This window comes from Silene latifolia, chromosome 1 (genome assembly GCF_048544455.1).
Source record: "Silene latifolia isolate original U9 population chromosome 1, ASM4854445v1, whole genome shotgun sequence".
In the NCBI taxonomy this organism is placed as follows: domain Eukaryota; kingdom Viridiplantae; phylum Streptophyta; class Magnoliopsida; order Caryophyllales; family Caryophyllaceae; genus Silene; species Silene latifolia.
The window spans coordinates 134,496,970-134,524,964 of record NC_133526.1 but is presented as its reverse complement, the minus strand read 5'-3'; the positions used below and the strand labels follow the sequence as shown (position 1 = coordinate 134,524,964).

The following is a 27,995-nucleotide window of genomic DNA, read 5'->3' as shown; positions in this document are numbered from 1 at the left end:
ATCACTAAATAGTTATTTATATTAGATATTTTTTAATTGCAACTCCGATTCACCGCCTTGAGAAACCGGGATGGTAACATTCTCTCATTACCTTGGCCGGATAAGAAGATATGTTACAAAGTAATTTTATTTAGCCTTATATTAGAACTAGTCTTACCTATTTGTAAGTTTTTTTATTATCGGCTTTTTCACGGAAAAAAACAAAAATATTGAGTGCAGCGTGTAATTAATTTCCCAGAGAGAAAATTGATCCCCAAATGAATCCCCAGATTTGAAATTAAACCCTTCTTTCTCTTTACTTCAAACTCATCACTGTCTCTCATTCATCCTTGTTTTTTTCTAGATAGAGAAAATATTCGCAGCTATGGAGCTTCAAAACACAGTCAAAGAAGCGTTACACGCCCTATATCATCATCCAGACGACGCCGTTCGTATGCAAGCTGATAGTTGGCTTCAGGAATTTCAGCGCACTCTTGATGCTTGGCAGGTTCATTCTCCTTTTTTTCGATTAGGTTTTTAGTATGATCGGTCGTTATTGTTTTTTTTTTCATAATTGATAGAGAGTATGAATTTCGAGCGGTTGTTTGTTATGAATGTCACCGAGTTTTCGCTGCACTATAAGCTTAATTGATTATTGGTTTAAGTATGGTATTGCTGTAAGGTATTTGTTTGATTAGAGTGATTAAAAGCTAGTTTACAACATGGTATGATTTGTCGTATATTTTGTTAGGGGATTGATAAGCTTGAGTAATGTTTTCAAGGACAATCATAGGTTGTTTGAAATTTAGTCAGGCTCACTGTTTGAGACTTCAGATAGGAAGAAACTTACTTTGTTCAACAATCAGGATGTCTCGAGTATCAAACTGTCGAATTTTTGTCTGTTGGTGTTAGCTAAGTGTGCGTATGTGCCGGCACAAATTCTCATTTAAGATGGGCATATCTGTCTTAACCTTACACATAACACAAAAACAGAATGCATTGAGATTAACAAAAGGTTTGTCCCATCTATGCAAGTGGGGTGTTATTTGACCCGTTCTATTCTTAAGACGGAATAAGGAAGAACTATTGCTGTGGCAGAAGCTTGTTTACTTCCCTTCTCACCGTTGAATATAGTTTGGGAGCTACTAGTAGGGATTAGCAGAGTGGAGCTGCTAAGGCCACGGGAAATATTTTTGGTGGAATGTTGGCCGGATTTTGGGGATTAATTTTTGTTCTAATTAGCTCTTGTGACTATGTCTTTAGTCATATATTTTTTGATAGCATTTCTATTTCTAATAGAACCAAAGTCTTGATATCAAAAGCTTCCTCCTTTGGAGTGGTAATAGAAGATCAGATGTTTAAGCGTCAATAATTTCATCTGACTACTACTTCACAATATACGATGCACACACAACCTAGAAAGACATTTTGCTTTATTCCAATCATTCTAGGGTTAAACAATCATGAGGTGTTTGAGGCACAAGGATTCACTAGATTGCAAACGCTTTGTGTATGTGAATTAGGAGTCAAAGAATGCAATTATTGACATTCAGATATCTAATCTTCCACTACATTGCTGAAAGAGGAAGATTTTGAGGCAATGTGAATGGGTAGTGGCTTGTGGCTGATCTGTTTATCTTGTTGAGGTGGGTGAAGATGAGAATGGAAAACGTAAGGTTAAGAGTAAAGATAATATAGGCATTAGTAGTTTACTTAATATCCCTCCTTCCTAATAGTTGGAACTTGGAACTTTTCAAAAAATAGGAGGGACTATTATATCATTTATTCATATATACATGTGATGCAAGTTAAATAAAATTCCTAAGTATATATCTTGTAGTACAATGATAGTTTCCTGACTCTCCTCGTAAAGTTTTTTTCACTAACCAATTTTGGTTTGTAAGCAACTTCACAAGTAGTACAATTAATAGAAAGCGCTATATACTAGGCTATTAGGTGAATGTTAATAGTATCCATAGTAGTATCATGGGGGGAACAGGACCATTTCATAACAAATGCAACACTGAATGTTGTCGGCTATAGATCAACCTTATTTTAAGATGCCAAAATGTTTAGTGCAACAATGCCAATCAGAGTAATCTAATTATAAGAGAAAGTTACCGTATTCCTAAAGGTTGTTGCAATCCTTATGATATAATCACATAATAATAAATTTTCAAAGGGATATAAAGGTTCTATATAGGCACTACTCGAAGCATGACATTCCTACTTTCATCCTTTTCAACTTACAAAACGATTTTTCTGTTGCTTCCAAGAGACCGAGCATTTGTAAAGTGTTAAATGACCTCTCTGTCAAAGTGAATTTATTTTATTGGCTTGCTTGAAGATCATCATTGTCTTATGTAATAGAACTAGAGTTCTAAAAGTTTTGACATACTCTTAAAGCTAAAACTAATATAAATAAAAACGAAATTTTACCTTACAAGTAAAAGGTTTAACAAAGTTTGAAGTATTACCTCATACGACTTATTTTTATTGACTATCTTTAGACTCAGCTACATTAAATTTCACATTGATAATCTTTGAACCAGATGTGATAGTGAATTGATTGTGATTAAGGGTGTGTTTGGATGGAGGGATTTGGAGGGAAAGGAAAGGAGGGAGAGTAGGGGATTCAAAATCCCTTGTTTGGATCGCAAATAAGGATGGAGAGAAATGGAGGGGGAGGGATTGAGAGAAATCCATTTTCCCTCCTCCAAGGCTAATGAAAATCTCTTCACCATAGGAAAGATTTGGAGGGAAATTTTATCCAAACACCTCCACCCCACTCCCCCTCTCATTCCCTTCCCTCCCTTTCAATTCTATTTTGGTATCCAAACAAGGCCTAAGAGGTTTTTGGAATAGACGGTAACTGATGCAACCAATGAATTTCCCACTATCCGCAAGTTTCTTCAAACAATAACAATGAAGATCGTTTGAAGGTTGAAAAGGATGAGAATGATTTCATTCCTTACGTAGTGTCGGTGTTGGCAGATTGCCAATTACCCTATTACCTTAGGAAACCATAAATGCAAATTCCATGTCGAAATGCATATATTTTTGTACCATGTACATTACATATATTCTACCTAAACTATTGAAAACAACTAGTATAGACCCCATATAATTTTACTTTTAATTTGTATTATTTATAGATTTTAAATTTAAATTTACAGCTCATGAATTTTTCATAAATTTCATTATTGTATTTTGATTTGAGAAAAAAATTGATAATGTAAAATTAATGAAGCGAGTTGAATAGTGCTACGACTTGTGTCTTTTAATAGCACAAAACTAATAATACTCCCTCCATCCCACTTTTATTATCCTCTTTTTTCCAAAATTTACCCCAAATTAATTATCCCCTTTCTAAATTTTGTATGATAGATTAGTAGACTACCACTATTACCCCTAACTTTTTTACTACCACTCACTATCAAATAGTGTTGTCTCTCTTGTTCTTTATTAAAGGGGTAGAGTATTAATTTTACCCAATTTCTTAAATCCTTCCTAAAAAGGAAAGTAGGACAATAAAAATGGGATGGATGGAGCAGTATTATTTTGATTTTTATAATAGCATATTTTTTAGCTACAGTTTGTATCATAAATGTTCAATGAATTTTTTATTATTAGAAGACCGAAGGCAAATATTATACACGATAAATCTGTGCAAATTGTGCTTTTTTAAGTTTTATAAATATCTCAATTTAAATGATTATGCCCATTTTTTAGCCAAAGGTACGTTGTATAACTAAAGAATATAGTATACAAATTAGGCCCAATTGTAACTTTTTGTGTTTAGGCGAGAAAATTTATAGCATCTCTTATTCTTTTAGTAGATAGGGGATGAGAATGTGAATTTGACGAGGACAGCCAATACGCTATCACTATCCCATATGATGTTACTTTATAGTTTTATTTAATAAGAGGATACTGTTGGGTGATTAATGGACTAGGAGCTAAAATTAGAAAGCTGACCTTAGAGCATGTACAATAGGGGCTCTCCAAGGAGCTTTTCAAGTGCTCTCCAAGGTGGTCCCTATTGTTGGAGAGTAAAAAGTAGTGCACTTTGTCACAAAGTAGCCTACTTTTTCATGCTCTCCATGTACACTCCATGGGAAAAAATGGAGAGGAGCTCTCTATGTGCTCTTCCCCAAGAGTCACGGAGAGCTAGCTCTCCGTTTAAAAGTAGGGTCATATCAAATGGATGTGTGAGAGTTAATTTATTTTTTATTTTCTTTTGAGATCTAATATAAATTTAGTGGGACCAATGTATAAGACGGAGAGCAGATAAGAGAATTTTGCTATTGTTGGTGTAAAATTGGTTTTAGCCCTCCAAGGAGAGAGAGTGCAAATGGAGAGCAAAACAAGTGCTTTACATAATTTGATGGCCCGTAACCCTTACTTTCTTGTAAACTGTGCCAACTTATTAGTTTAATGGCCCGTAGCAAGAGCTTGCCTAATGTGTATTTGGAGAGCCATATTATGTCTCCTTATCGGTTTCAAACATATTGTAACCTTGAGAATACAGGGCTGTCTAAAGATTGAATTGTCGACCTGTAATTGCTGAAGACAAGACAATCCTAAAATTTTGTCTGTGATCCAAAAAATTCAGATTGTGAGTTATATTTTCTTTTAGCTTTGTCAGTAATGAATTAGTATCTAATTCCATAAGAAACTGAGTGCATGCTTATGAATTTTTTTCATGTTTTTGGTGTAGAAAACACAGGTAATATATCTTCTCTTTTTTTGAGCCAGAGACTAAAATATTTTGTTTGTTGTAGGTTGCTGACAATTTGCTTCATGATCCAACTAGCAATATGGAAACATTAATCTTTTGCTCACAAACTTTAAGAAGCAAGGTATCATAAAGGGATTCATCTTATGTTTTCCTTATATTCTCCCGAATATGTGCTTGCTTGTATCTCGTAAGTCTTACCTCTTTGTCTGCTTGATTTCTCATTATCTTCTGCAAGGTACAACGTGATTTTGAAGAGCTTCCTTCTGAAGCTTTTCGGCCTTTACGGGATTCTTTGACTGTAAGTGGTTTTTTATGTACTTACTGTGTTCACCAGAATATTGTTGGACTCTCTTGATGTATCATGTTTTCTTTCCACCCACTTAAGTCCATTATTGTGTATGTTTTTTTATTTTAATTTAAAAGGTCAATAAACTGTTATAATCCTAAACAATTTTGTGTCGTTGGATGCTACATTAATTCTGCTTCTCATGTTAAGTTTTTACTATGTGCACTTTGGCATGAAACTCTCTTATTTGTGTTCACTTCTTAATGAAGCCATGCTTTTATGTGCACGTAAAATGATTCAATTATGGGAACTAGTTGAAGAATTCATTTCGTGGGCTCACTATTATAATGTAGTTGACATGTCCTAAATCCGTGTTTATTCTCAAATGGCAAAGGGATTAAGACCGGCTAGTGCACAAAATTTTTTATAGAGTGAAAAAAAGGGATAAGGGAATTAGGGAAGATTTAGAAGCAGAGATGGATTATGATAACAACGGGCTTAAGAGCTTTATTATTAGGTTTAATGTCTCAGTATTTGACTAAATTCCTTATTCTCCTTTCTGTTTGAGGGCACCTTGCCTTCTTCTTGTACTCTTCTTCTCCTTTTTTATTTTTATTTTACTTGCATAAATGTTATGTGAGATGATATCTCATTACACTTCTGCATTTATGATGGGTGTCCTCTTGTTGCAGAGCTTGCTTAATAAATTTCACCACGGTCCCCCTAAAGTTAGAACCCAGGTATAATTTAAATATGTCTGGGAATCAAAAATAGAATTATTCATCTTTATCTTGATGGCACCCTCAGTGAAAGTATATTTCTGATTATATGGACTTCCAGATTAGCCTTGCAGTCGCTGCATTGGCTGTTCATGTCTCTGTACAAGATTGGGGTGATGGAGGAATCATGACTTGGCTAAACAATCAAATGAAGGCTCGTCCAGAATGTGTACCAAGTTTCTTAGAGCTGTTGAAGGTTCTGCCTGAGGTATGCAGATTACTATGCTTATATTACGAAGGTTTCATTTTTCCATTTTTTTTTTATAAATTTTAAATTAAGAACGGTAATGAGGTCATCCTATGTCTTCATCTTGAGTCTCCCAATAAAGAGAAGGTTAGTTGATTGTTGTTGTTCTATAAGTTCACCAAAAGCTCTCGTGTCGCCAATTTATTTTAAACCGTTAAGAGAAGCGAATGAAAATTCATTTCACTTCTTCACCCTTTTCTGGTTGTTTTAGTTGGGTTGAAAGTTGAAACCTTATAATCCTATGGCACTGAATCTTTGGCTAAATTTTTTGAACATTACTGCAATACAATAGTTTTCTTAATTAAGTAGGATTAGGATTTGAACATATAGAGGAATTCTAATTGTCCTACTGAAATTGATGGAAATTAAATAAATGATCGTACCCATTCACACTTTATATCGCAAACATGATTCTTTATTGTAATCCTCCCGAATTTGCTGTTTATGCAAAATGTGTTTGTAATTTTAGGTTTCCAAGTATTAGTAAGCTTTTGGGACGGAGATGCATGTGAAAAAATTGCAATTTGTAAATGACTAGATGAAAGATTACAGTGATAACTGAAAAGCCAAATATGTCCTACACCCACGTACTCTTATCAGAAGATCTAGGGAAATTTCTGCTTCCAACCACCGCTTCGGTAGTTTAGTCAAATTCAGTGACTTAGGTTGCTGTTGATTCGTCCTTAATTGGATATTTCCTTGAGTGTGAAGCTGTGTAATAATTGGAGACGAAAAGGTACATGGTAGAGTAGCTTTTCTAGCTTCTTTCAGATCTATCTCTATGGTTTGGTCTTCTATGGTTTAGCAGTTCTAAGCATTCAGATTCCTGTATCAGAGGTCTTTCAGTGTGGGCCCCTGTTCGATGTTCGATGTTCAATGTGTTTGATTATCTTTTCTGTTTTCTTCATTTTCTTTCTTCTCGTTTAGATTGAGGACTTGTAACTTTTTTCTCTTAGGACTCTTAATATGTAGATGGAATGTTCCTTATTTTATGAAATAGTAAGTAATATTTAGAAACATGTTTAATAATCCACATGGAATTGAGAAAAATTGGATTCTTAGCTCAAAAAAGTTCTATGAGCTGCCATATAATACTACTCACTATGTAAATAGTGCAAGCCTTTTTCGTAGCAGGCTCCTTCATAATTGGACGATCTCTCAGTAGCATTGTATCCAAGCTTAAAAATAGAAATGTCTTGGATAGATTAAAGGCTTATGATAGCCTACAAAGGTGCATACCTGATATTAAAAAGTTCCCTATTACAATTGGAGTGCATCAAGATTTTCCTCTTAGTCCTTTGCCCTTTGCTATTGTTATGGATGAGTTGACGAGATCAATTCAATACGAGGTTCCATGCTGCATGTTGTTCGCAGACAATATTGTGCTGCTTTATGAAACAAAGGATGAAGTTGAAAGAAAATTGGAATTTTGGAGACAGACTTTAAAATCTCATGGCTTTACACTGGGCAGAAGTAGGCAAAATATTTGGAGTTTAGATTTAGTGGAAATGGGGATAGGGAGGCAGGTTGTATCACTTGATGGGGGTGATAGTCCATGGTTTCGACTTTTTTAGGTATTTAGGATCTATCTTCCAAAGTAATGGAGAGTTAGATGGAGATGTAGCCTATTGAATCAAAACAAGATAGTTGAAGTGGAAAAGTGCCACGAGATTTTTGTGTGATCCAGGTGTACCTTATAGGTTAAAGGGCCGGTAAATTCTATCTCAGGACTATTAGGCTTCGGTATTGAGTGTTGGAAGGTAAAACTTGGACATGTGATGGGTATGCTTCCCTGACTGTGTGGCCACAGAAGAAATGATAGGTTGAGGAACGAGGTGGTCCGGAATAAAGTTGGTGTTGCTTCAATTGAAGATAAGATGTGGGAAAACCGTTTAAGGTGGTTTGGCCATGTGCGGTGGAGAGCACCAAAGGCACCGGTGAGGAGGATTGAGAGATGTGGAAGGGATAAAATTGCTAGGGGAAGGGGAAGAAGGAAACAAACATGGATAATGGTGATTGAAAGAGAGATAAGTGTTTTGGGGATTAGTGAGAGTATGGCGATGGAGAGGGCATTGTGGAGAGAAAGAATTCATGTTGAAGATGTAGTTTCAGTTTTAGATCTTTACTTACTTTTTTTTACCATTTTACTTAAAGAACAATTTTTATTGTTTTTAATTATTTTTTTAGTAACTCCTGGTATTCTTTTACAAATCTATTTTGCCTCTTTAATTTCGGTGTTCACGTTTTTCTTACTTTTCTTTATCTTTTACAATGCACTCGTATTTGTTTATCTTTATTCTATTTTCTTTTACTCCATTTAATTGTTTTTGACCGCATTGGTGGATTTAAGCCTAAACGGATTAGAATGATGATTTATGTTAGCCAACCCCAAAACATGTTGGGGCTAAGGGTTTGTTGTTGTTGTTGTTGCTGCTGCTGCTGCTGTGTTATGTGTTGAAGAAACTGTGACGCAGGGAATGTATATATTCCTCCATTGTGATGTTGCTAATTCCTTTTGGTAAACATTTAATGGATTTTGTCAAGAGCATTGGGTGTCGCCTTGTCTTGTGGCCGATTTCCCATCTTTAGTTGTGGGGTTTGGGTAGTAACAAAGAAAAGAAGGTGGTATGGAGGTGTGTGGTGTTAGCTATCTTTTGGTGGATTTGGAAGGTGAAAGTCCTGTCATTTTCCAAGGGAAAGGCACTCTTAATTATTTTTGTAGACTAAAATTGGAGCGATTTTATGTTAGAATGATGTTTATCCAATGAAATTGGCCTTCTTTATAATTGCTTACAACTGAGGACCCCTTATTCTCTATTGCTTCTTCACTACTTAAATAGTGTAATATATTTTATTCAATGATTGCTGCAATTTTTTTTTGGGTCATTTGGAAATAACCTCTCTGTATTGGTGACTCATGGTATGCTGCTGGTAAGACCGTGTACTTCCAACCCCCTCTTACTCTACAATTTAGGGGGCCTGTATGGGCACTTGATTATTGTTTTTGTTGCTGTTCATCAAAGAAAAAGAAAGGTCTTTGCACTACTTCAACTCTTGTGGGAGATGGTAAATCCTAGCGACAAATTACAAACACCTATAAGACATGCTTCACTCTGAAAATAATGTTTTCATCTGCTGTTCATTACTATTCGTCTCTCCCTTTTATACTGTAAATCTTGACTAGTAGTATCAACTTTATCAACTTTAAAAAATTGATACTCTTAAGTGGAAAGTCTGGAAACTTACTGAATGAAAGAGCTGACAGTTGGATGTTTTTGAGTTTTGACTATAGAAATGAATAGCAAGATGGAGGTACTTTGAGTACAAATGCACAATGTTTTCTGTGCTTGCTTGAAACTGTAATGATGCATTTTTTGCGAAGGAATCAATCTGGTTGGATTTGGGAGCGATTATCAAATAGATCTATGTTTAAATTGCGCTTTAGGGCCAGCTACGCTGTTCAGCTGACAAATGTTGTCACTTGTTTAAAATTGAATGACATCGACTAATCATTGTGGAATTTTTCTGTGTGCTCAAACAGGAGGTTTTTAATTATAGAATATCAGCTCGGCCTGAAAGACGTCGCCAATTTGAGAAGGAGCTGACTTTTTCCATGGAAGTTGCTTTCAGTCTATTGACTGCATGTTTGAATGCAAGTGAACTCAAGGAGCAGGTGGGACTTTAACCTGGGAACCACTCTCTTCTATTTTGTCCGTAATGTCTTTCAGGTCTTTTTGTTTTTTTTCTCCCCTAAAAAAATTATTTCGTTCGGTTTCATAGCTGGATTTTTTTCCCTCCTTGCTAAAAAAGTCAAATAGGGGACTTATTCAGTTAATGGAGGGACAATTTATTGTCAATTACCATAAACACTGGTAGAAGTTATACTCCGTAATTATCAGCCTCTATTACTTAAATTTGTTTCTTGTTGAGTTATGTAATGCTGATTTGTCAGTTATTTCTGATTCCTGTGATTGGCGTGAACTCGATCCTACCGCTGACTTTCCTTTTTGGGAACTGATTGCTTTCCAGGTTCTAGAGGCATTTGCGTCATGGTTACGATTGAGACGTGGGTGAGTCGCTTCACTCTCTTCTTAGAGCTATACCTGATGTTCTTCAAAGAGATTTACTTTTTCCTTTTTTTAAAAAGTAAAATGTAATACTCCCTCCTATTCACTGTTTTCTTCCCTATTTCCTAAAACGTATTATTCAGGTTTTCTTCCCCTTTCTTATTTTGGAAACTTTTACTCTTATTTTATTCATCAGTCTCTCCTATCACCAAACCCCACCCAACTCTTTTACCCATACTAGTTTAAATGCCCGTGCGTTGCAACGGGGTAATAAACTTATTTATAACGCAAAAAAAAAAAAAAACTTTATAAGGGTTTAATGTTTACATTCTATGTCTAATGATTGGTTTACATATTATTAAAATATCTCTTTCCAAAAAAATAAAAGATTAATATATACGTGGGTTAACTCTTATTTATAATCATATAATCACCATACCTTATACTAATCTTTCGATGTGGGACAATTCTATTATTTATATGTAATATATTCATCAAACTTGGATTATTTTTCTGATGTGGGATAATTCTACTATTTATACGTAATATATATTCATCAAACCTGCATTATTTTTCAATATGGGACAAATAACATACTCAGAATTACACTATCTTTTTTCCACTTAGTTCGACATCCAACCAGATCCCGAATACCGAATACGGACAATTGCTACTCATTATATCTAATAGTTATATTTAAAGTTAATAATATGATCAAGTACTCTCCATTAATATTTGTACGTTGTTTTTCTTCAAAAAAAAAAAATCATAATTGAGATACGGAAATTTTCCGTGGTACCCCTTAATTTTGTCAGATTTTCCATGTTACCCCTACTTTTAAGAATCTGCCTACGGTACCCTTGAGGTTCCATTTTTTTGCCCATGGTACCCCCTAATGTAAAGGTTATTAAATGGACGTTAAGTTTGATGGCGTGACAATAAAATAACAATTAAAAATAATTCCCCCTTTATTGTTTTATTGGTACAAATATCTCTCTTTTAAATGAAAATATAATTAACTATATCATTATAATATTAGAAATTTCTCATGGTAACTTTGAACTTTGATAGATTACACATGGTACCCCTAATTTTAAGTTTCTACAAATGGTACCTTTGTGTTCACATTTTTCTTTCTGAGAATACCATTTGACAACTTCTGTCATAAGCCCATTACTCTTATGACTTGGGGACGCCTTTTTCTTTTGTTATCTATAACACAAACACTTCATTATCTAATTCCTAAATCCATATTTTATTTAATAAACTAACATTTAATACCTAAATAACAAAATACAAATAGCATGACATGCTCAATTACTCATCTAGTTACTCATAGGAGTAATAGCATTATGAAAAAAAGTAAACATAAGGGTATTATATGTAGAAACTTAAAATTAGAGGTATTATGTGTAATCTACCAAAATTCGAGGGTATCATGAAAAATTTCCGTTATAATACTGACCATTTTATCGCTCTTTCTCCCACCTAAAAAAAATGTTACAACTTTAAAAATTTAACATTTAATTCAAGATTATGTTTAAAGTCTCTTATATAATAAGTATACTTTGAGAGATTAATATATTTGGGGTGATACCTAAGTTCTAAGGATAAATCCTATTTATAATCATGGGATCACCTCAGCTTATGATAATCTTCTGATGTGAGATAATTCAACTATTTATACGTAGTATATATTTATCACACCTACATTCTTTTTTAATGTGAGACGAATAACATATTTAAAAGTACACCATATTTTTTGAACCTAATTCGATATCCAACCCGATTTAATAATAAGTAAATACTATATTATCTATTAATATTCATACATTTGTTTTTTTTTTTTTTTATCATAATAAAAATATGTGCAAATGATATGAACCTATACTCTAATTATAGAATTTTTTTTAACACAATTCTAATTATATTATTTAAACGTAGTATATTTACAACACCTACATTATTTTTTAAATGTGGGACATATAAAATCAATAGGTAGAAAATATAATGATATAAACTTTTAAGAGCACTCCAAGACAGTACTTAAGATACTCAAATGATTTTGGGTTGATGCCTAAGTTCCAAGGATGCCTCTTATTTATAATCATGGAATCACCCACCTTATGTTATATTTCGATGTGGGAAAATTCTATTTTTTATATGTAGTATATTTGTCACACCTATATTATTTTTCAATGTGGGACATATAACATACTATGAAATACACCATCTTTAATATGTGCAAATTATATGAAATCTATACATACTCCAATGATAGCATTTCTTACCATGAATCTAATCTAATAATATTATTTTCATAATTTTTTTACCGACATTATTTCTTTAGTTTTGTACTCTGTCAGGAGACTACCATTAGTAAAACCTTTAGTTTTGTATTTTTTGATTTTCTTGCTCATGTTCTTAACTCTTTCCCGGGTAGTTCCCAATGATTTCCACTTTATTTTTTATATCATATCGTAGATAATGATTGAAAATCTTAAGAGCTCTTTAAAACAATATTTATGAGACTCAAATTTTTTTGGGTGGATCATAAGTTCCAAATATGCCTCATATTTATAATCATAGGATCACATCACCTTGAACTAATCTTTCGATGTGGGACAATTCTACTATTTATATGTAGCATATTCACCGCACCTACGTTATTTTCCAATGTGGGACAAAACATACTAAAAAGTACACAATTTTACGTATTACGAAGTACACCATCTTTAATATGTGCAAAGAATATGAAATCTATACTCTAATGATAGCATTTTTTACCACAAAGCTAATTATATTAGTTTCATAATTTTTTTAACGATATTTTTTTGCCAAATGAAATGTAAAAGGTTGATATAAAAATTAGAAATATCACTTGAATATAATTTAGGAAATATACATATTATAATAATTAAAAGATTCTCCACTTTATTTTTTACATTAAAAATTATACTTTCCTAAATTGATTTTTGATGATGTGGACGCTCTCAAATCGTTCGAAAAAACTCTCTTTTATATAGATATATATAGATTTTATTACTTTTCTTAATGTTTTGGCCCCACAATTCCTTATTTAACTCCTAATTATTCATCCCTCTCTCTTATCACCAACCCCACCCAACTCTTTTACTCTTATTTTATTCTCGCCTTAATACCCGTGCCCACAAACAAAGGAAAGAAAACCCTAAATAGGAGGGAGTATTAATTAAGGGACACCAAGGGGAGTGACACTCGTACAAAAATATATCATAGAGGTGACGCCGAATTTTGCAACTTTCTCTCTATTACTTACTTTATGCCATTTTGCTTTCAGGATTTCTCCATCTCTGCTTGCGTCTCATCCTTTAGCGCTTACAGCTCTTTCTAGCTTGAGTTCTGACATACTTTCTGAAGCTTCTGTTAATGGTATAATGTTTTCTAACTGTTCTACTTCCCATTCATATATGAATTTATCCCCTTCCCCTTCCCCTTCCCCTTTCCATGCATCCATCTTTCTTTTTCCATGGTTTGAGGACTCATTTAGTGTCCGTATCATTGTTCAAGTCGTACTCACTCTGAAGTATATACTTTAATATTTATGGCTACATTCTTGCTATTAATTAGGGAATATTGAACAAACTTGTGATTATTCGTTTTTGGTGAAATTTCTATCACTATAATATCTGATTTTGAGATACAATTTGCATTTTTGTGTGAAGAGCCACTCTACCTATTTAACTGAGTTTAGGTAGGAACCATCGTGTATCACAGGTTTCTCTAAGTCACGTTTTATGTTATTTTACCAAACATTGATTTTTCATTTATTGCAACTTTGCAGCACGCTTAATGTTGTGCCATTACAGATGTATTTTAAAAATTTTAATTCAGCAAACCTTTTCTTGGAACTTAAACTAATCCTTTTCTTTGTATATGTAGTCGTTTCGGAGTTGATCCATTGCTCTGCAGTTGGAAGTCCATCTGATGCTTCTGTGCAGTTACCGTTAATTCAAGTCATTGTTCCGCAAATAATGAATCTAAGGCCTCTGCTTAATGATCATTCAAAGGTAACTTTGGCATTTGCATCTTATTTGACTTCTTAAATTAGCTATAATAATGCTACTGCCTACTAGGTCCTTATTGTTATTTGGTACCTGGTAGTTGTTTGGACAACAACTACGGCACTTTACTTAACCATCGTGTCAAAAGGGATTAAGGGATACTACAAATGGTATGGAGTAGTAATACTTAAGTTTTTGGTCGCAGGAGGGTGTCCGATTCTGAGCTAGATATATGTCGTTTTAAATTTCTGCGAATGCATGCTTTATTCTCTGTTAGGTTTTACTCCAATATTTATTGTTTCATCAATGGACTTCCATTAGTTTTTGATTTTCTGGCAACAGGATGAGGAAGACGTGAAAGCTATTGGTCGTTTGTTTGCCGATATGGGTGATTCGTATGTTAAATTGATTGCAACTGGTAGGCACACAACTTTTTTCTGGGTTCTTCGTGGCAATGCTACTTGCTGTTTATTCTATTCCTTTTGACTTTAAGACTGTTCTTACTTCTAGACAGAAAAGAGCTTGAATACATAAATTCACATTTGAGCTTTTTTTTTATTTCTCAACTGAGCCAGGTTACTTTTCTGTAACTACATAACTGCGCACCATCAGTGCCTTCTATTTGTCATGCAGAAGTCAATTACTCGTTTTAGTCAGTTTAAATGTAATTATACTAGGGGAACTGCGAGGGTTAAACAAAGCCAAGTAAATCTCGCTTGCCCCAAGTCTTCTTAAGCAGCTAAAGCTTGGTAATAATCTTTGTGGTAGTGGTCATTAGTTTGTCTACTGTAGTATATAACTCTGTTCTGACTTCCTGTCCATGCTTTCTCATTTGTCTTAAACAATCTAATTTTTTTCAGGCACTGATGAATCGATGATGATAGTGAATGCGTTGTTAGAAGTTGCTTCACATCCAGAGTTCGATATTGCTTCGATGACATTTAACTTTTGGCACAATTTACAGATTTTCTTGATTGAAAGGTGGATATTTTGCAGAAAGGGCAGTTATTTGTTAAATTTAAGAGGAATTTATCTCTAATGTGACCATCATGTCCCAGGGATCTGTACCTATCATTTGATAATGAGGCATCTATTGAAATGGAGATGAACAGGAGGTTGCAGATATTTCGTTCATCATATGAAACTCTTGTCTCCTTGGTGAGTTTGAAGGTGATCTGTAAAATGTTAATAACAACCTTTTGATGCTTTAAAGCTATGATATTGTCTCAAGACTCTCAACTCTCAAGTTGTACGTATTTTTGTTTGGCTTTAATCTTTTTGTTTATTTGTTGTCCTTCTGCTGAATGCGGTGTAACATCTTGTGACACTTAGGCTTAGTGTTTGTCATTCTGGGTGCTGATTATTGAAGGCTTAGGATAATTTCATGGAGGGACCCTACAACTGCTGTCCTTTCAGCAACTTGCAGTCTGTTGTTTTTTTTTTTTTGCTTAGAGCAATTGCTTTTTAGTTTTTACTATAACACACATTTTAATGTAGACTATTGGTTTTAATGTGAACATTACGTTATTTAATTTTTAAACTAATTCTTTCTGTCTGTTATTCACATCATTTCCTGTTTTCCCTGCCAGGTTAGTTCTCGGGTTCAATACCCTGATGACTATATGGAGCTTTCGAGGGAGGACCTTAAGGATTTTAAACAAACCAGATATGGTAATGTGCTACATTTAGCACTGGTTCATATCGTATAGTTAGCATTAAGATATCTGCTCCAGTAGCCTTCAAAGATTAGCTGCTATTTGTTTCAAGTGGAAAACATTACCCCAGTGCCTCAATGGCTCCCGCAAATTGCGGGGTAAGTGGGGGTCGGATGTACGCAGCCTTACCCTTATGTTAGCAACACAAAGAGGCTGTTTCCGAATGCTATTTGTTTCAAGTAATTGGTTTAATTTACCTCTTGCCCTCGCCAGCTTCTATTTAGTTCATTTTAAAAAAAATTTACATGTAGGGGTCTTTAAGATGTATTTAGCAATCCATTCCATCTTGCTTTGTTATTTCCCTTTTGCCGTTTCTGCTATTGACTAATTTTGTTGATGGTGCTAGCTGTTGCTGATGTTCTAGTCGATGCAGCGCTGGTCCTAGGTGGTGATTCTGTCTTAAAAATACTTTCCATGAAGCTGGCTCAGGTAGATATTTAACTTTCACTTTTTCTGCTGGCTCTCCAAATTTGTCAAGAATTTAACTTAAGGTCTTGTAGGCATTAACTAGTAGCATCATGAAATCTATTTGTTCCGTGTTTCCCTGCTCTCATAATCTATAATATAGGGCGCTATTTGAATATCTGAACCATGTATTTAATAACTCAGACCTTTGCTATTCCATATTCAAAATGCTGTGTACGCCAGGTGCTCCCAAAACCCTTGTCTAGGAAGGAACTTTTGACTTTGATATCAAAGTTGATTTCATTTTGAAAAATTTGCAACCATCTGTGTGGCTCTAGAATACAAGCTTTATTTTATGGAATGAGAAAGACATACAAGAAAATTATTGTATTTATTAGTCATAACTGAGTAGCTTTTTCTTTGCTATATGAACTGGGCTTTCAGGCTGTGACTAGTTGTGGAAATAATCAAAGCAGTGACTGGCGTCCAGCAGAGGCTGCACTGTACTGTATCAGGGCCATAGCAGAGAGCGTTTCGAGCATGGAAACGGAAGTGATGCCCCAGGTTCATAAAACTTCTCTTGATTGTTTTACGTAAACGATTTCTCTAAGATCACAGTGATACAGCGAACTATGTTCGAAGATTCAGCTGTGATCTGGATTAGTGCTGTGTCATCAACTTCAGTGTATATATAATATGTATATCATGCATACATATTATTTGCTTGAATATCATGCTGAAGTAGTTCTATTCAATGTTGTTAGGATCGGGATTCTACTTTGAATCGATTGGGAGGGTAGAATCGAATCGGCAAAATCGGATCGTAGAATCGTAAGATTCTACAAATTCACTAAATATAGTTTTTTATTTGGTAAAAATATATAATTGAAGATTAAAACACTTATTTATACACAAAATATTGATATAAAATGAGTTTTAGTATCATTTCATGAACTGTTTCTGCAAATTACATGAAATTAGGATTTTACGATATCGTTATATAAAAATATTTTAATATGGTTACTATGGATTCGGATCGTAGGATCGTAAGATCGTAGAATCGTATTATGATCCTACCTCTAGAAAATGTCAAATTGATAGAATCGTAAGATTCTACAATCATAATAGAATCGTAGGATCTGGGATCGGTCAAACGTTTTTGGATCGTAAAATCGTAGAATCATAGGATCGAATCGGGATTCTGACAACAATGGTTCTATTGTTTGAATAGTTTTAGTTGTAGTAGATTATTTATTGGCATTGTATGCGTTCTGCCTTTTCCTTTAATAGCAGTTCATTATTGTATTGAATGAAAAGGTGTGTGTGGAAATGAACTTGGCAGTACTGGATTATAAAGCCGGATTCTTTTGTTAATATGACGATGTGGCAGAGTTCGGTCGTGCGTTTATTTGGAGTTGGAATCAATTGTGTTACTAATGTTAGCATTTGTTCTTGATTCATGGAGTGAACAATATGATGACTGCATGAGTGCACCATTTTTTTCTTATCTTGTCCACCTTGTGTACTTATCTTTTCAGTATGGTTCTGCATTCCTGGAAAATTAAACAAGAGTAAATATTTTATGAGACGGTTAATGATGTTGGGAGTTTGTATTTGTGGCAATTAAAACCAATATGTTTGATTATAATGATTATTTTCACGCCAATGTATATAATTTGCAGGTCATGTCTTTGCTTGCGAAGCTTCCTCATCATCCTCAGCTACTTCAAACTGGTAAAAGTTCTCTTAAGATCTCATGTCCCTCGTCTGAAATTTGTGAAATTTACCATCATTTAGTAGTTGCTTCCTCCATTCAACTCCACTCTACCATATTTCCTTTTTCATCCATTCAACTCCACTCTACCTATTTCCTAAAAAGGAATGCCAAATGACCATTTTATCCTCATAAGTCATACCCCATTACTTATTTACAATATTTGCCACTCATACCCCACTACTTCTACATCAAACTCCACCCTTTTCCACTCATACCCCATTACTTATTTACAATATTTTCCACCCAACCCCACCCTTCTTAATATTTGTGCAAAACACAAATAGGTAGAGTGGAGTTGTTCACCTTATAGGCTTATATTAATTATGGAATTTCAAAAGAATACCCTCAGATTGGGTAATTGCAATGCAGTATTTTGTGGTAGGGAAAATTTGAGATTATTATTTTATGCAACCGTGCTAAAAAGTAACAAGTGTTATGCCCTCTTTACATTTTCTATAATGTTGGACATATTTTTGGAAGAATTGATAAGAAAACCAGTTATGAATGGCAGAAACACTAGCACACATACAAATTACTTTTTTTTTTTTACTGTCGGGGAAGTCTACAAATTAGTTAAACAACCATTTTAGTAATGTTTCTGCCAACCATAACATCATTTTATTCGTCTTTTTAAATTTTGGAGGAGGTTATCTTATGATTTTGGTATTTTACTCATTATGGGTTTTCCAATCATGATGCTTATATATACTAGTTCAGTAGTTCTTTTCCAAATCAAATTCGCTTCTTATTTTGGTGACTAGAGCATCTAAATTTTACTCAATCTCAAAACTCAAAATGTCTCACTCAAAACATCAAAACTAAGCTGACCGCCCAGCAGCTCGGTATATAAGAGTACATGACTAAAGGTTTTCATATTGAATTAGATTTGCTGAACTTTTATGTTTCATATAAAGCGAACTAACATTGGGTCAATGACTCAATGCACTTGCTCAGGCAAAATTTCATTTGCCGTTTGGGAGTAATTTGAATTTGGCACTTTCTTCGTATGGCGATGGAGAGGGCATTGTGGAGAGAAGATTCATGTAGTAGTTTGGATTTTTTTTATTTTTTATTTTTTTACTTGAAAGAACAATTTTTTCTTTGACTTGTACTCCTATTATTTTACAAAATTATTTTGTCGCTTTAATTTTTTAAACGGTTTCGAATGATGATTCATGTTAGCCGACCCCATATCATGTTGGGACTAGGGCTCTGTTGTTGTTGTCATTTGGAAGTAACATTTGGCAACGCACATTCGAATGCAAATTTCATTATGGGCCACTTAACAATGGCCTCTGTTTTATGCATTGTTTTGGTTGGTAAACTCAGTCCCTTGCTTCATCATAGGTGGGGGCATTTGAAGATCTAGGGTAATGATTATATGAATTAGGCTTAAACACCACAAAATTAAGTCTTTTACTTGTTATGGTGGTGAGTGAACGTAATACATTATTATGCGCTTAATGCTTCACTAGAAATTTGATCTGAGTATCTTCATCATAGGTGGGGGTATTTGAAGATCTAGGGTAATGATTATATGAATTAGGCTTAAACACAACAAAATTAAGTCTTTTACTTGTTATGGGGGTGAGTGAACGTAATACATCATTATGCGCTTAATGCTTCACTAGAAATTTGATCCGAGTATCTTCTTTATTTTGACAAACCTCTCTTTCCCAACTTTGTCGCTGCATGTACATTTTTTAGGCACGGTATGGTAGGAATTGCTGAATATAATCATTTGTGAATACTTGAGATAGTTATGGCTTTGATTTCACAGTAATGCTCTCTTTTATCACTCATTTATGATAAATATTTATGCCAACTGTTGGTTGCTTAAGAATATTGATGATGACATTATTGTTGATATTGTTCAAAGAGTGAAATTGCAATTTTTTTTCTGAATTTTTTGTTACTTGTTCAGTCTGCTTGACTATCGGTGCATATTCAAAATGGCTTGATGCTTCATCAAATGGACTTTCGATTCTGCCTTCACTGGTGGACATACTTATGAGTGGTATGAGCACATCAGAAGATACTGCTGCAGCTGCTGCATTGGCATTCAGACATATTTGTGATGGTTTGTTCTCTTATCATCTGATGCTATAGCTCTCTAATTGTGATCCTCCATGTTCTTTGGCGAAATGACATCCGATTCTTTACTTGGTAATGCTGGGAAAATCACATATCTTGATTTCAAATATTGGAAATAGTTCTAAACATTTTCTGAGATAGATGTAAACTCTTGTCCTGTCCACAAGAATCATACCCATTTAACTCTATAGGGAAGCAAATGGGGAACATCTCAAAAGTATCCTCCTTCCCCTTCGTAGCCCAAAGAGTTGTTTTCTCTCTCCATCCAAAGAGTGAACAATTTACATGCTCGTACATCATTGTCTGCCATGTCCAGTATAAAGTCAAATGACAGAAGTTATCTTATGGTACCGACACATTTGATTTAGTTATATAGGCAATTCTTGTAAACTTTTCTGTTATGTTTATGGTCTCAAAAAATTGGTTATCTGACTTATCTCATTGTTACATGCTCTTATCTACGAGACTGACTGGCTTGTACACAATGATGACTATATTTTTGTTCCATGCTTCTCAATGATAAAGCTACTTATTTTGCATGAAGATTGTCGGAAGAAGCTGTGTGGATCTTTAGATGGCCTCTTCCATATCTACCAGAGGGCGGTTTATGCTGATGGAGGGAACTTCAGAGTGTCTCCTGAGGATTCCCTGCACTTGGTTGAAGCACTTAGGTATCATTGTCGCAAATTTTTAGTGTCCCTGTGAGCCTTTGTGCCGTTTTGTTGTAATCTGACTAGCCCTTTGTTATGCAGCATGGTGATCACAGAACTTCCTCCCGACCATGCGAAGAAGGCGGTGGAAGCATTATGCCTTCCTGTTGTTACTCCCCTGCAGGTAATTATTCTACGATGGCAGTTTACATTGCAATGCTTTTGCTTGTATGTCAAGTGTTATCAATTTGTTGATACTTTTATGCTCTTAAAAATCAGGAAATAATCAATCAAGGTCCAGTTATTTTGGGACAAAAGGGCCCCCGTGAGCTAACTGTTCATATAGATCGTCTGGCATATATTTTCAGGTAAATATACATGGTTAAACTTATAACTCTTATAGCCTGCATCAAATATTCTCACAGTACTTCCGCCGTTGTAGATATGTAAATCACCCTGAGGCTGTGGCCGATGCAATCCAGAGGCTCTGGCCTATTTTCAAAACCATTTTTGATGTGTAAGTTTCACAAACATGTTGTCATATGATGTGTTTAGAAAGTTTGCCTAGAGTGCTTATTATTTATCGAACACAGCCGTGCATGGGACATGCGGACAATGGAATCGCTCTGCAAGGCATGCAAATATGCTGTAAGTGTTTTTGAATTGTAACTTTCTCTCAACTAGAACTGTAATTGATCTTGCCGATTGCTCATAAGGAGTTGGGACTTGTTAGCTTATCATTACATATTGACAATAACAACCATACATGATGGATATTTTCCAAGATTGCATTTTGAAACTGGAATTTCTATGCTTGCGACTGTCCTACTGTTTGATTTATTAAATGTGAAGTGATGCTACTGAACTGTTTTGTGAAGGTTATCCACTGAGATGGTGTATCCTCTCGGTTTTAGTGGTCTAAAATTATTGGTCTAGCCAGATACGGCTTCTTTTGTATCGGTACAACAACAACAAAATCACCCTATTGCTTCAATGGTTCTCGCTTATGGCAATTAGGCGGGTCTTTTGTAAACAGCTTTATTGTGTTGAGATTTGAGAAACCGAGAAGGTGTTTCAGAATCAGTAATGACCCATAATAAAATTTGCATGAGATGTATCAGCTGGCTGCTACTTCACCATATAAGAAGTACAAACAGTTTAATGAGCCATTATGGCTAAATTCCATCAAACTCAAAGTCAAAATAATAGCGTCTCTTGGCTGCGTTGGAAATGGAAAACTTCCCTAGTTTGCGTTTTTCTTTCCTTTCCTTTCTATTATTTTTATCTTATACACTTGGTTTAATTGTGTAAGACTGTAGGTTTACATGGCCTTTTGAAAATGTTTTCCGTAATTTAATGGATTGGTCTGCTTCAGTGGCTATCTGAAATATTGACTCAACTAGTGAGGATTGAGGAATGATTTGTTCAACATACAAATCATGACATCAGTGTCATGTCCAGGAGGAGGCTGATTGCTGTTATTATGGAGCTTTTAGTTAATTACTGCTATGTACTCTTCCTAATATCATTACTTTTTTTGTTTCAAGTTTGTAAAGGCTTCATAACTTACATTCTTTTTTCCATTTTGTAAGGTGAGAACTTCGGGAAGGTTCATGGGCGTTACGATTGGAGCAATGTTAGAAGAGATTCAAGGACTCTATCAGCACCACCAGCAGCCATGCTTTTTATATCTCTCGAGTGAGGTCATAAAGGTATAACATTAATTGAAGCACGATTCAGGAATAGTCACAAGGTGCAGTGACACACTGTCCATGAGGCAAACCTGAGACGCATCCAAGATGCTCTTTTATGCAATATCCATATATGTTTCTTCTTGTTCTTTTCTTCGTTCCTCCCGCTGCCCCTTTATCTCTAGGTTTCAGTCTTTTTACATATTGGCCTTTTTTAAAACCGCTATAGAAATGATCTCGTGGAAAATAGAAATATGGTTGGTAGACAGCGTGCCTGGCTTCTAACCATCTTGATACGCCATGTGCCTTTGGAAACCAAGCATTATTTTCTCAAAGTTCTGATCTGTCTTCCTAACATCATATGGATTTTATGTTGCAGATATTCGGATCTGACCCGTCTTGTTCAGAATATTTGAGAAATTTAATTGAAGCTCTTTTTAGGCGAACAGCATGTCTTCTTGCAACAATCAAAGTATGTTTTGCGGTTTCTGTGATAAATTCGTTTATTTCAGCATAGCTTCTTGTCAGTTGATATATTTTGGATTCTGTACTAGGATTTTACTACCAGACCAGATATAGCAGATGATTGTTTCATATTGGCTTCAAGATGCATCCGATATTGCCCACAAATATTCATTCCTTCCACAGTGTTCCCTCCACTAATAGATTGTGCAATGATTGGAATTACAGTACAACACAGGTATCTCCAGCATCCTCTCCCTTCTCCGTAATAATGTTATCTTATTACCTCTGTATATGTACCTTGATACCTGATTACCTTTTCTTATAAAACGCGAACCACATTGTTCAACAATTTTGTAAGCTAAGCGCCTCTAGTGAAGTTCTGCAAAATCCTGGTTGGTCTCCCAAGACAAGAAAATATTCCTCGCCCACAGCTCAAGATTTTTAATTGTCGGAACATGCATTATATTTATACTGACACCTTCAAAGCTCCCTTTGTCATTTCTCTGTACAAAAATTGAAAAGGAAAGGAAAAAGTTTGTTATTGACTTCTTGAATCCGTGATAACTAATCGCCAAAGTCTGTGTAAATTCCCTTTCTTGTTCCAGGAGAAAGATAGCCATTCTTTCGCTGAGAAAAGTTTATCTGATCTCTGTTTAAGTTGACAATATATGAAATTTACCTCTCAATTTATCTATTCTACTGGTCATTTTGTTGAATTTGTGTTGCTGATATGTGTAAACTTAAATTTGTATTAAAAGCGCATGATTCTCTATGTGCATAACTTGGAAATCTTTGGTAGTTTTTGTATTTATCTGATGGCAGTGTAACACAATCCAAATTTTCTGGATTTTTTATGTGATATAATTTTAGGATTCAGCAAAGGTCTGTTCTAATTTTTGTCCAAAATCTAAAGCTATATCTTATTGCACAAAAAAGACTAGTGGAGAGAATTATTCTGACAGAATCAACAACTGTTTGGTGTTTTGCTCCTAGCCGCTCTCCTCTAGTTCATCTTGAAAAACGAAACTCATAATTATATCGGAGGTTTAATTTTTCAAGTTGTGCAGGACTTTTCATGCTACATCTTCATTGACCCTGTGTCTCATTAGTTATTGCTCAGAACCTTGACTGGACAACCTTGTATTGCTATTTATGTCTTGCAGGGAGGCTTCAAATTCCATATTGTCATTCTTATCTGATGTCTTCGATCTGACAAATTCGCGTGAAAGTATCCAGTACTTGCCAATCAGGGACACTGTGATCATTCCAAGAGGTCCAGCTATCACAAGGATATTGATTGCATCACTGACAGGCGCTCTTCCAAGTTCTCGTTTTGAAACCGTATGTTCGCCTGAATAATGCTAAATTACTATTTAGCTGACAAATATTAAGATAAGACGGTACTATGATAGGATTGGCCATGCATGAGGTTTTGGGGTAAGATTCCATGCTAAAAACTTGCCCCAAAATCATTAACAGTCCATCCTGTTCTACCATAGGACCGTGCTCTGTATTCAAAACCGTTCCTAAATGTGCTTTTTAAACTCCTTTCAGCCCATTTATTGCCTCCTTGTGACTTTAGTGGTCAAACATTCTAGATTTTGACCGATAATTTCTCACAAAAAAAGAAAATTGTTCCAAGTTTTAAAAATATGAATAAAGATATCTGTTTTGATAAATCAGAGAATTTCTTTACTGTTTGTCTACTTGTATTTGGAAGAGTTTGTGGTCAAAATTGACCTTTATAATAAAGGCAGTGATGTTTTGGCGAGCTAAGATATTAGCCTAAATTTGCAGGTAACATATGCGCTTATAGCACTAGTCAAAACTTATGGTGTTAAAGCTTTGGAATGGGCAAACGAGAGCATATCGTTGATCCCAAAAACAGCATTGACGGAGATTGAAAGCTCAAGGTTCCTGCAAGCACTATCTCAGTCGGCATCAGGTGCCAAGATTAACGACATCATGGTTCCGATTGAGGAACTCTGTGATGTTTGCCGACGAAATCGGACTGTCCAGGAAATAGTTCAAGATGCTTTGAAACCCTTGGAATTGAATATGGCTCTGAGAGTATAGTAGTGATGCTCGTTCAAGAGAATCTTTAGTGCACAGCTTATGCTATAGAGAACCCACAGAATTGAGGGGGCTGTTTTTCAAAAGGCCCTTGTAAAGAAGCTTTATTTGCTCTCAATTGTGTATCATTGCCATTTTCATTGATATGTGGAATGTATACCCATATAACCATATTAATTTTTTGTAGAGGTGGCTGGTAGAGGGAGATATGAAAGACGGGTTCGTTGTGGTTTTTGGCACATAGACGGGTTCCTTGTATTGTAGACGGCGGCAGTTGCCGTTTTCCTATGGGTGTGCAGTGTGCTATGAGTATATTGTGACTAAAAAACTTTTTGGTTGACTTTATGCAAACACCAGGTCTTCTAATGAAGTCACATTGGGTCAAGGAAGAAGCTGCATGTGTGATTTTGCCACTAGATTACACAAGGGCTACGTTTATTTTGTGAAATATAAGCTATTTTATTAAGTTTTCTACGAGGTTTGCTTTCACGTATGAAATCAGCCAAATTTTTGTGTGTACCTATTTTCCTTTCAATTATAGGTTAACGAGTCAGAGCTCATACCAAATTTTCATGTGTACCTCTATTTTCCGTACTATTTTTTGATAATTTTAGACAAGTGAGCAAGAGTACTTGAACGCAAGGCGGTGGTATCCGTCTACTTGGTACTTGAAATAGGCAAGCACTAGTATTGGTGCCCGGCTTCGCCCGGGCTACCTCTACTTACCATTAATTTTTTTTTCATTAAATAAAATTACTTGAAGTTGCATAACCCATAAATTTATCATTAATAGATTTTTCTATGATATATTCTAAAATTACGATAAAATAAATTTTGAGACAAATTCACTACTCCTGCTATTAATATTTTACTCTTATTAATAAAATAATAGTAATAACATTTCACTACTTGCCCGTAATCATTGTTACTTTCACTACTCCCGCCGTAATATTGTTATTGTCACTACTGTCGCATTAATATTGATAATTTCACTACTCCCGCCGTAATTATTGTTACTTTCACTATTGGCGCATTAATATTGCTTATTTCACTACTCCCGTTGTTGTTTCTACCACTTTCACTAATCTCGTTGATAATATTGTTACTTTTACTATATTCAAATGAGTGATTATTATCATATAACTATATCCAATGTTACTACAATTCTTTTCTTTACTGACGAAATTATTTTTACTATTAGGCATGCAATTTTAAGAGGATTATATATTTATATAAATATATTACATATATGCATTAAATCAAATCGAAAGAATTATGCAATATTATATATTATGAAATCTGACTTGAAATATTTATAACCTACTTATATTATATTTTTGTATGTTAAATAATTAACATCTCTATACATCTAATAAACTATAAAGTTTAATAAAATTGCATAAATTTTAAATTTAATATATAATTTTATAATGATAATAATTAATACCATAAGTGTGCATGTTTATACTAATTAATTATTTTATTTTAAGGAATTTGACCATCTTCTATAAATATTTAGGAAAATTATCAAGCATTTTTTTTCTTTTAGTGTCTTTGAAATTGACCATCTTAATTAATTATTTTATTTTAAGGAAATTGACCATCTTAATTAATTATTTTATTTTAAGGAAATTGACCATGTTTTAGTCTCTTACAAATGTTAAGGAAAATTACCAAGTTTCTATATAATTTAATTTTAACCCAAACTATATAATATTTGCATTGAGATCCCTTAATCGGGTCCATCACACGGTGCTAGTGATTTAAAACTATATAGTATAATTAATTTGTATAACTTTCTTTAATTACATTAAAGTCCCTTGGTTTCTGGATTTAATATATAGTATTGATGTGATAGAGAAACTCAATTTATGATTTATTTTCACTACTTTTTCCTTAAATTCCTCTTCGTATAAAAAACAATACTTGTATAGTATAACAAATGGTTGAGACGGGTGGAGAATTTTGGACATGGGAACTAAGATGGCCAGAATTTATGTATCTACCACCTCGAAAACACGGACATTTCTATTATCTAGCATGTTTGTGTCCAACAACGTGTTAGATACCGACACTTGCATTACATGACACAAAAATACTTGTCAGACATTTAATAAACTATATTTAATACCTGTTTTTTTAAAAAAAGTTTAGACTCTTCTCAAACTTCAACTCAAATGGCATATGATTATTTAATAACATTTTATTGACATATTTTTTTATATTTATTGGAATATGGGTTATTATTAATCTAATTTTTAGGATTTAATTAATTAACGTATAGTTCGTACAATATATTTTGTTAAATTTTAAAATTGTAGCCTAAATCTTACTCGTACATTTTATGGTAACCGTGCCGAGTATTCATTTTGTGTCCGTGATCGTGTCTAAATCTGTTTTGGTGCTACCTAATTTACCACCCACCCAGCCCTATCATCTGTTATTCCGTACGAAGCAAACCTTGATCTTGTGCGATGCCTTTGTCAAGTGAGTAACGTGACTCTAGTACTTGAGAAAGCGGAGATCCTCTCCCTTACTTAATTAGAAATGGGCATTCATTACTTTTGAACGGTCGGAATTAAATCTTATAACCATGATTTGAGATTGAGTAACCTGAAATAATTTTATTTGATATCGTCTAAATTGCCAAAGTTGAAGATGACACAAATAATGATAATGATATATTATAATTGCAAATTGGTCAATAAAATAATTCAACCACTAGAGCTAGAATAAAAATGTTTCCAAAGGTAAATAATTATTGTTTGAACATGATGAAAATTAAACTTGAGCGAAGCAATACATAAAGATATTTAATTTAAAAAGCTGAGCTTGAAGCTTATTACTCAGTCGTAGCATAATAACTAACTATAGTGATCATTGTCCATCCAATGATGTTTATCATGCTAAATTAATTGTCTTGTTAGTTTAATCCAATTAACAATTCACAAAAAAATCTCTAATCACTAAGATATACTATATA

The 27,995-nt window shown here is 34.3% G+C and overlaps 1 protein-coding gene across 1 annotated transcript; it reads left to right on the top strand.

Moving 5' to 3' along the window:
* The first annotated feature begins 163 nt into the window (after window positions 1-163).
* On the top strand, window positions 164-25,382 carry LOC141609497 (transportin MOS14-like). The gene is made up of 27 exons (XM_074428546.1): window positions 164-487; window positions 4,764-4,841; window positions 4,956-5,018; window positions 5,699-5,746; window positions 5,847-5,993; window positions 9,574-9,705; window positions 10,062-10,102; window positions 13,419-13,510; window positions 14,021-14,148; window positions 14,485-14,560; window positions 15,003-15,123; window positions 15,201-15,300; window positions 15,732-15,813; window positions 16,204-16,286; window positions 16,707-16,826; window positions 17,945-17,996; window positions 19,964-20,119; window positions 20,678-20,804; window positions 20,886-20,967; window positions 21,063-21,151; window positions 21,226-21,300; window positions 21,377-21,431; window positions 22,376-22,495; window positions 22,854-22,946; window positions 23,029-23,174; window positions 24,103-24,280; window positions 24,737-25,382. Exons 1-27 carry the CDS (start codon window positions 365-367, stop codon window positions 25,013-25,015), a joined length of 2,886 nt encoding a protein of 961 aa, XP_074284647.1. The 5' UTR covers window positions 164-364; the 3' UTR covers window positions 25,016-25,382.
* The last annotated feature ends 2,613 nt before the right edge of the window (window positions 25,383-27,995 follow it).

What these genes read in the sequence shown, in the direction of transcription:
- LOC141609497 (XM_074428546.1), top strand. Translation starts at nt 365, where the DNA reads ATGGAGCTTCAAAACACAGTCAAAGAAGCGTTACACGCCCTATATCAT. An exon ending in CAAGTGAACTCAAGGAGCAG is followed by an intron (nt 9,706 to 10,061) that starts GTGGGACTTTAA and finishes ATTGCTTTCCAG; the next exon opens with GTTCTAGAGGCATTTGCGTC. An exon ending in CTGTTGTTACTCCCCTGCAG is followed by an intron (nt 20,968 to 21,062) that starts GTAATTATTCTA and finishes CTTAAAAATCAG; the next exon opens with GAAATAATCAATCAAGGTCC.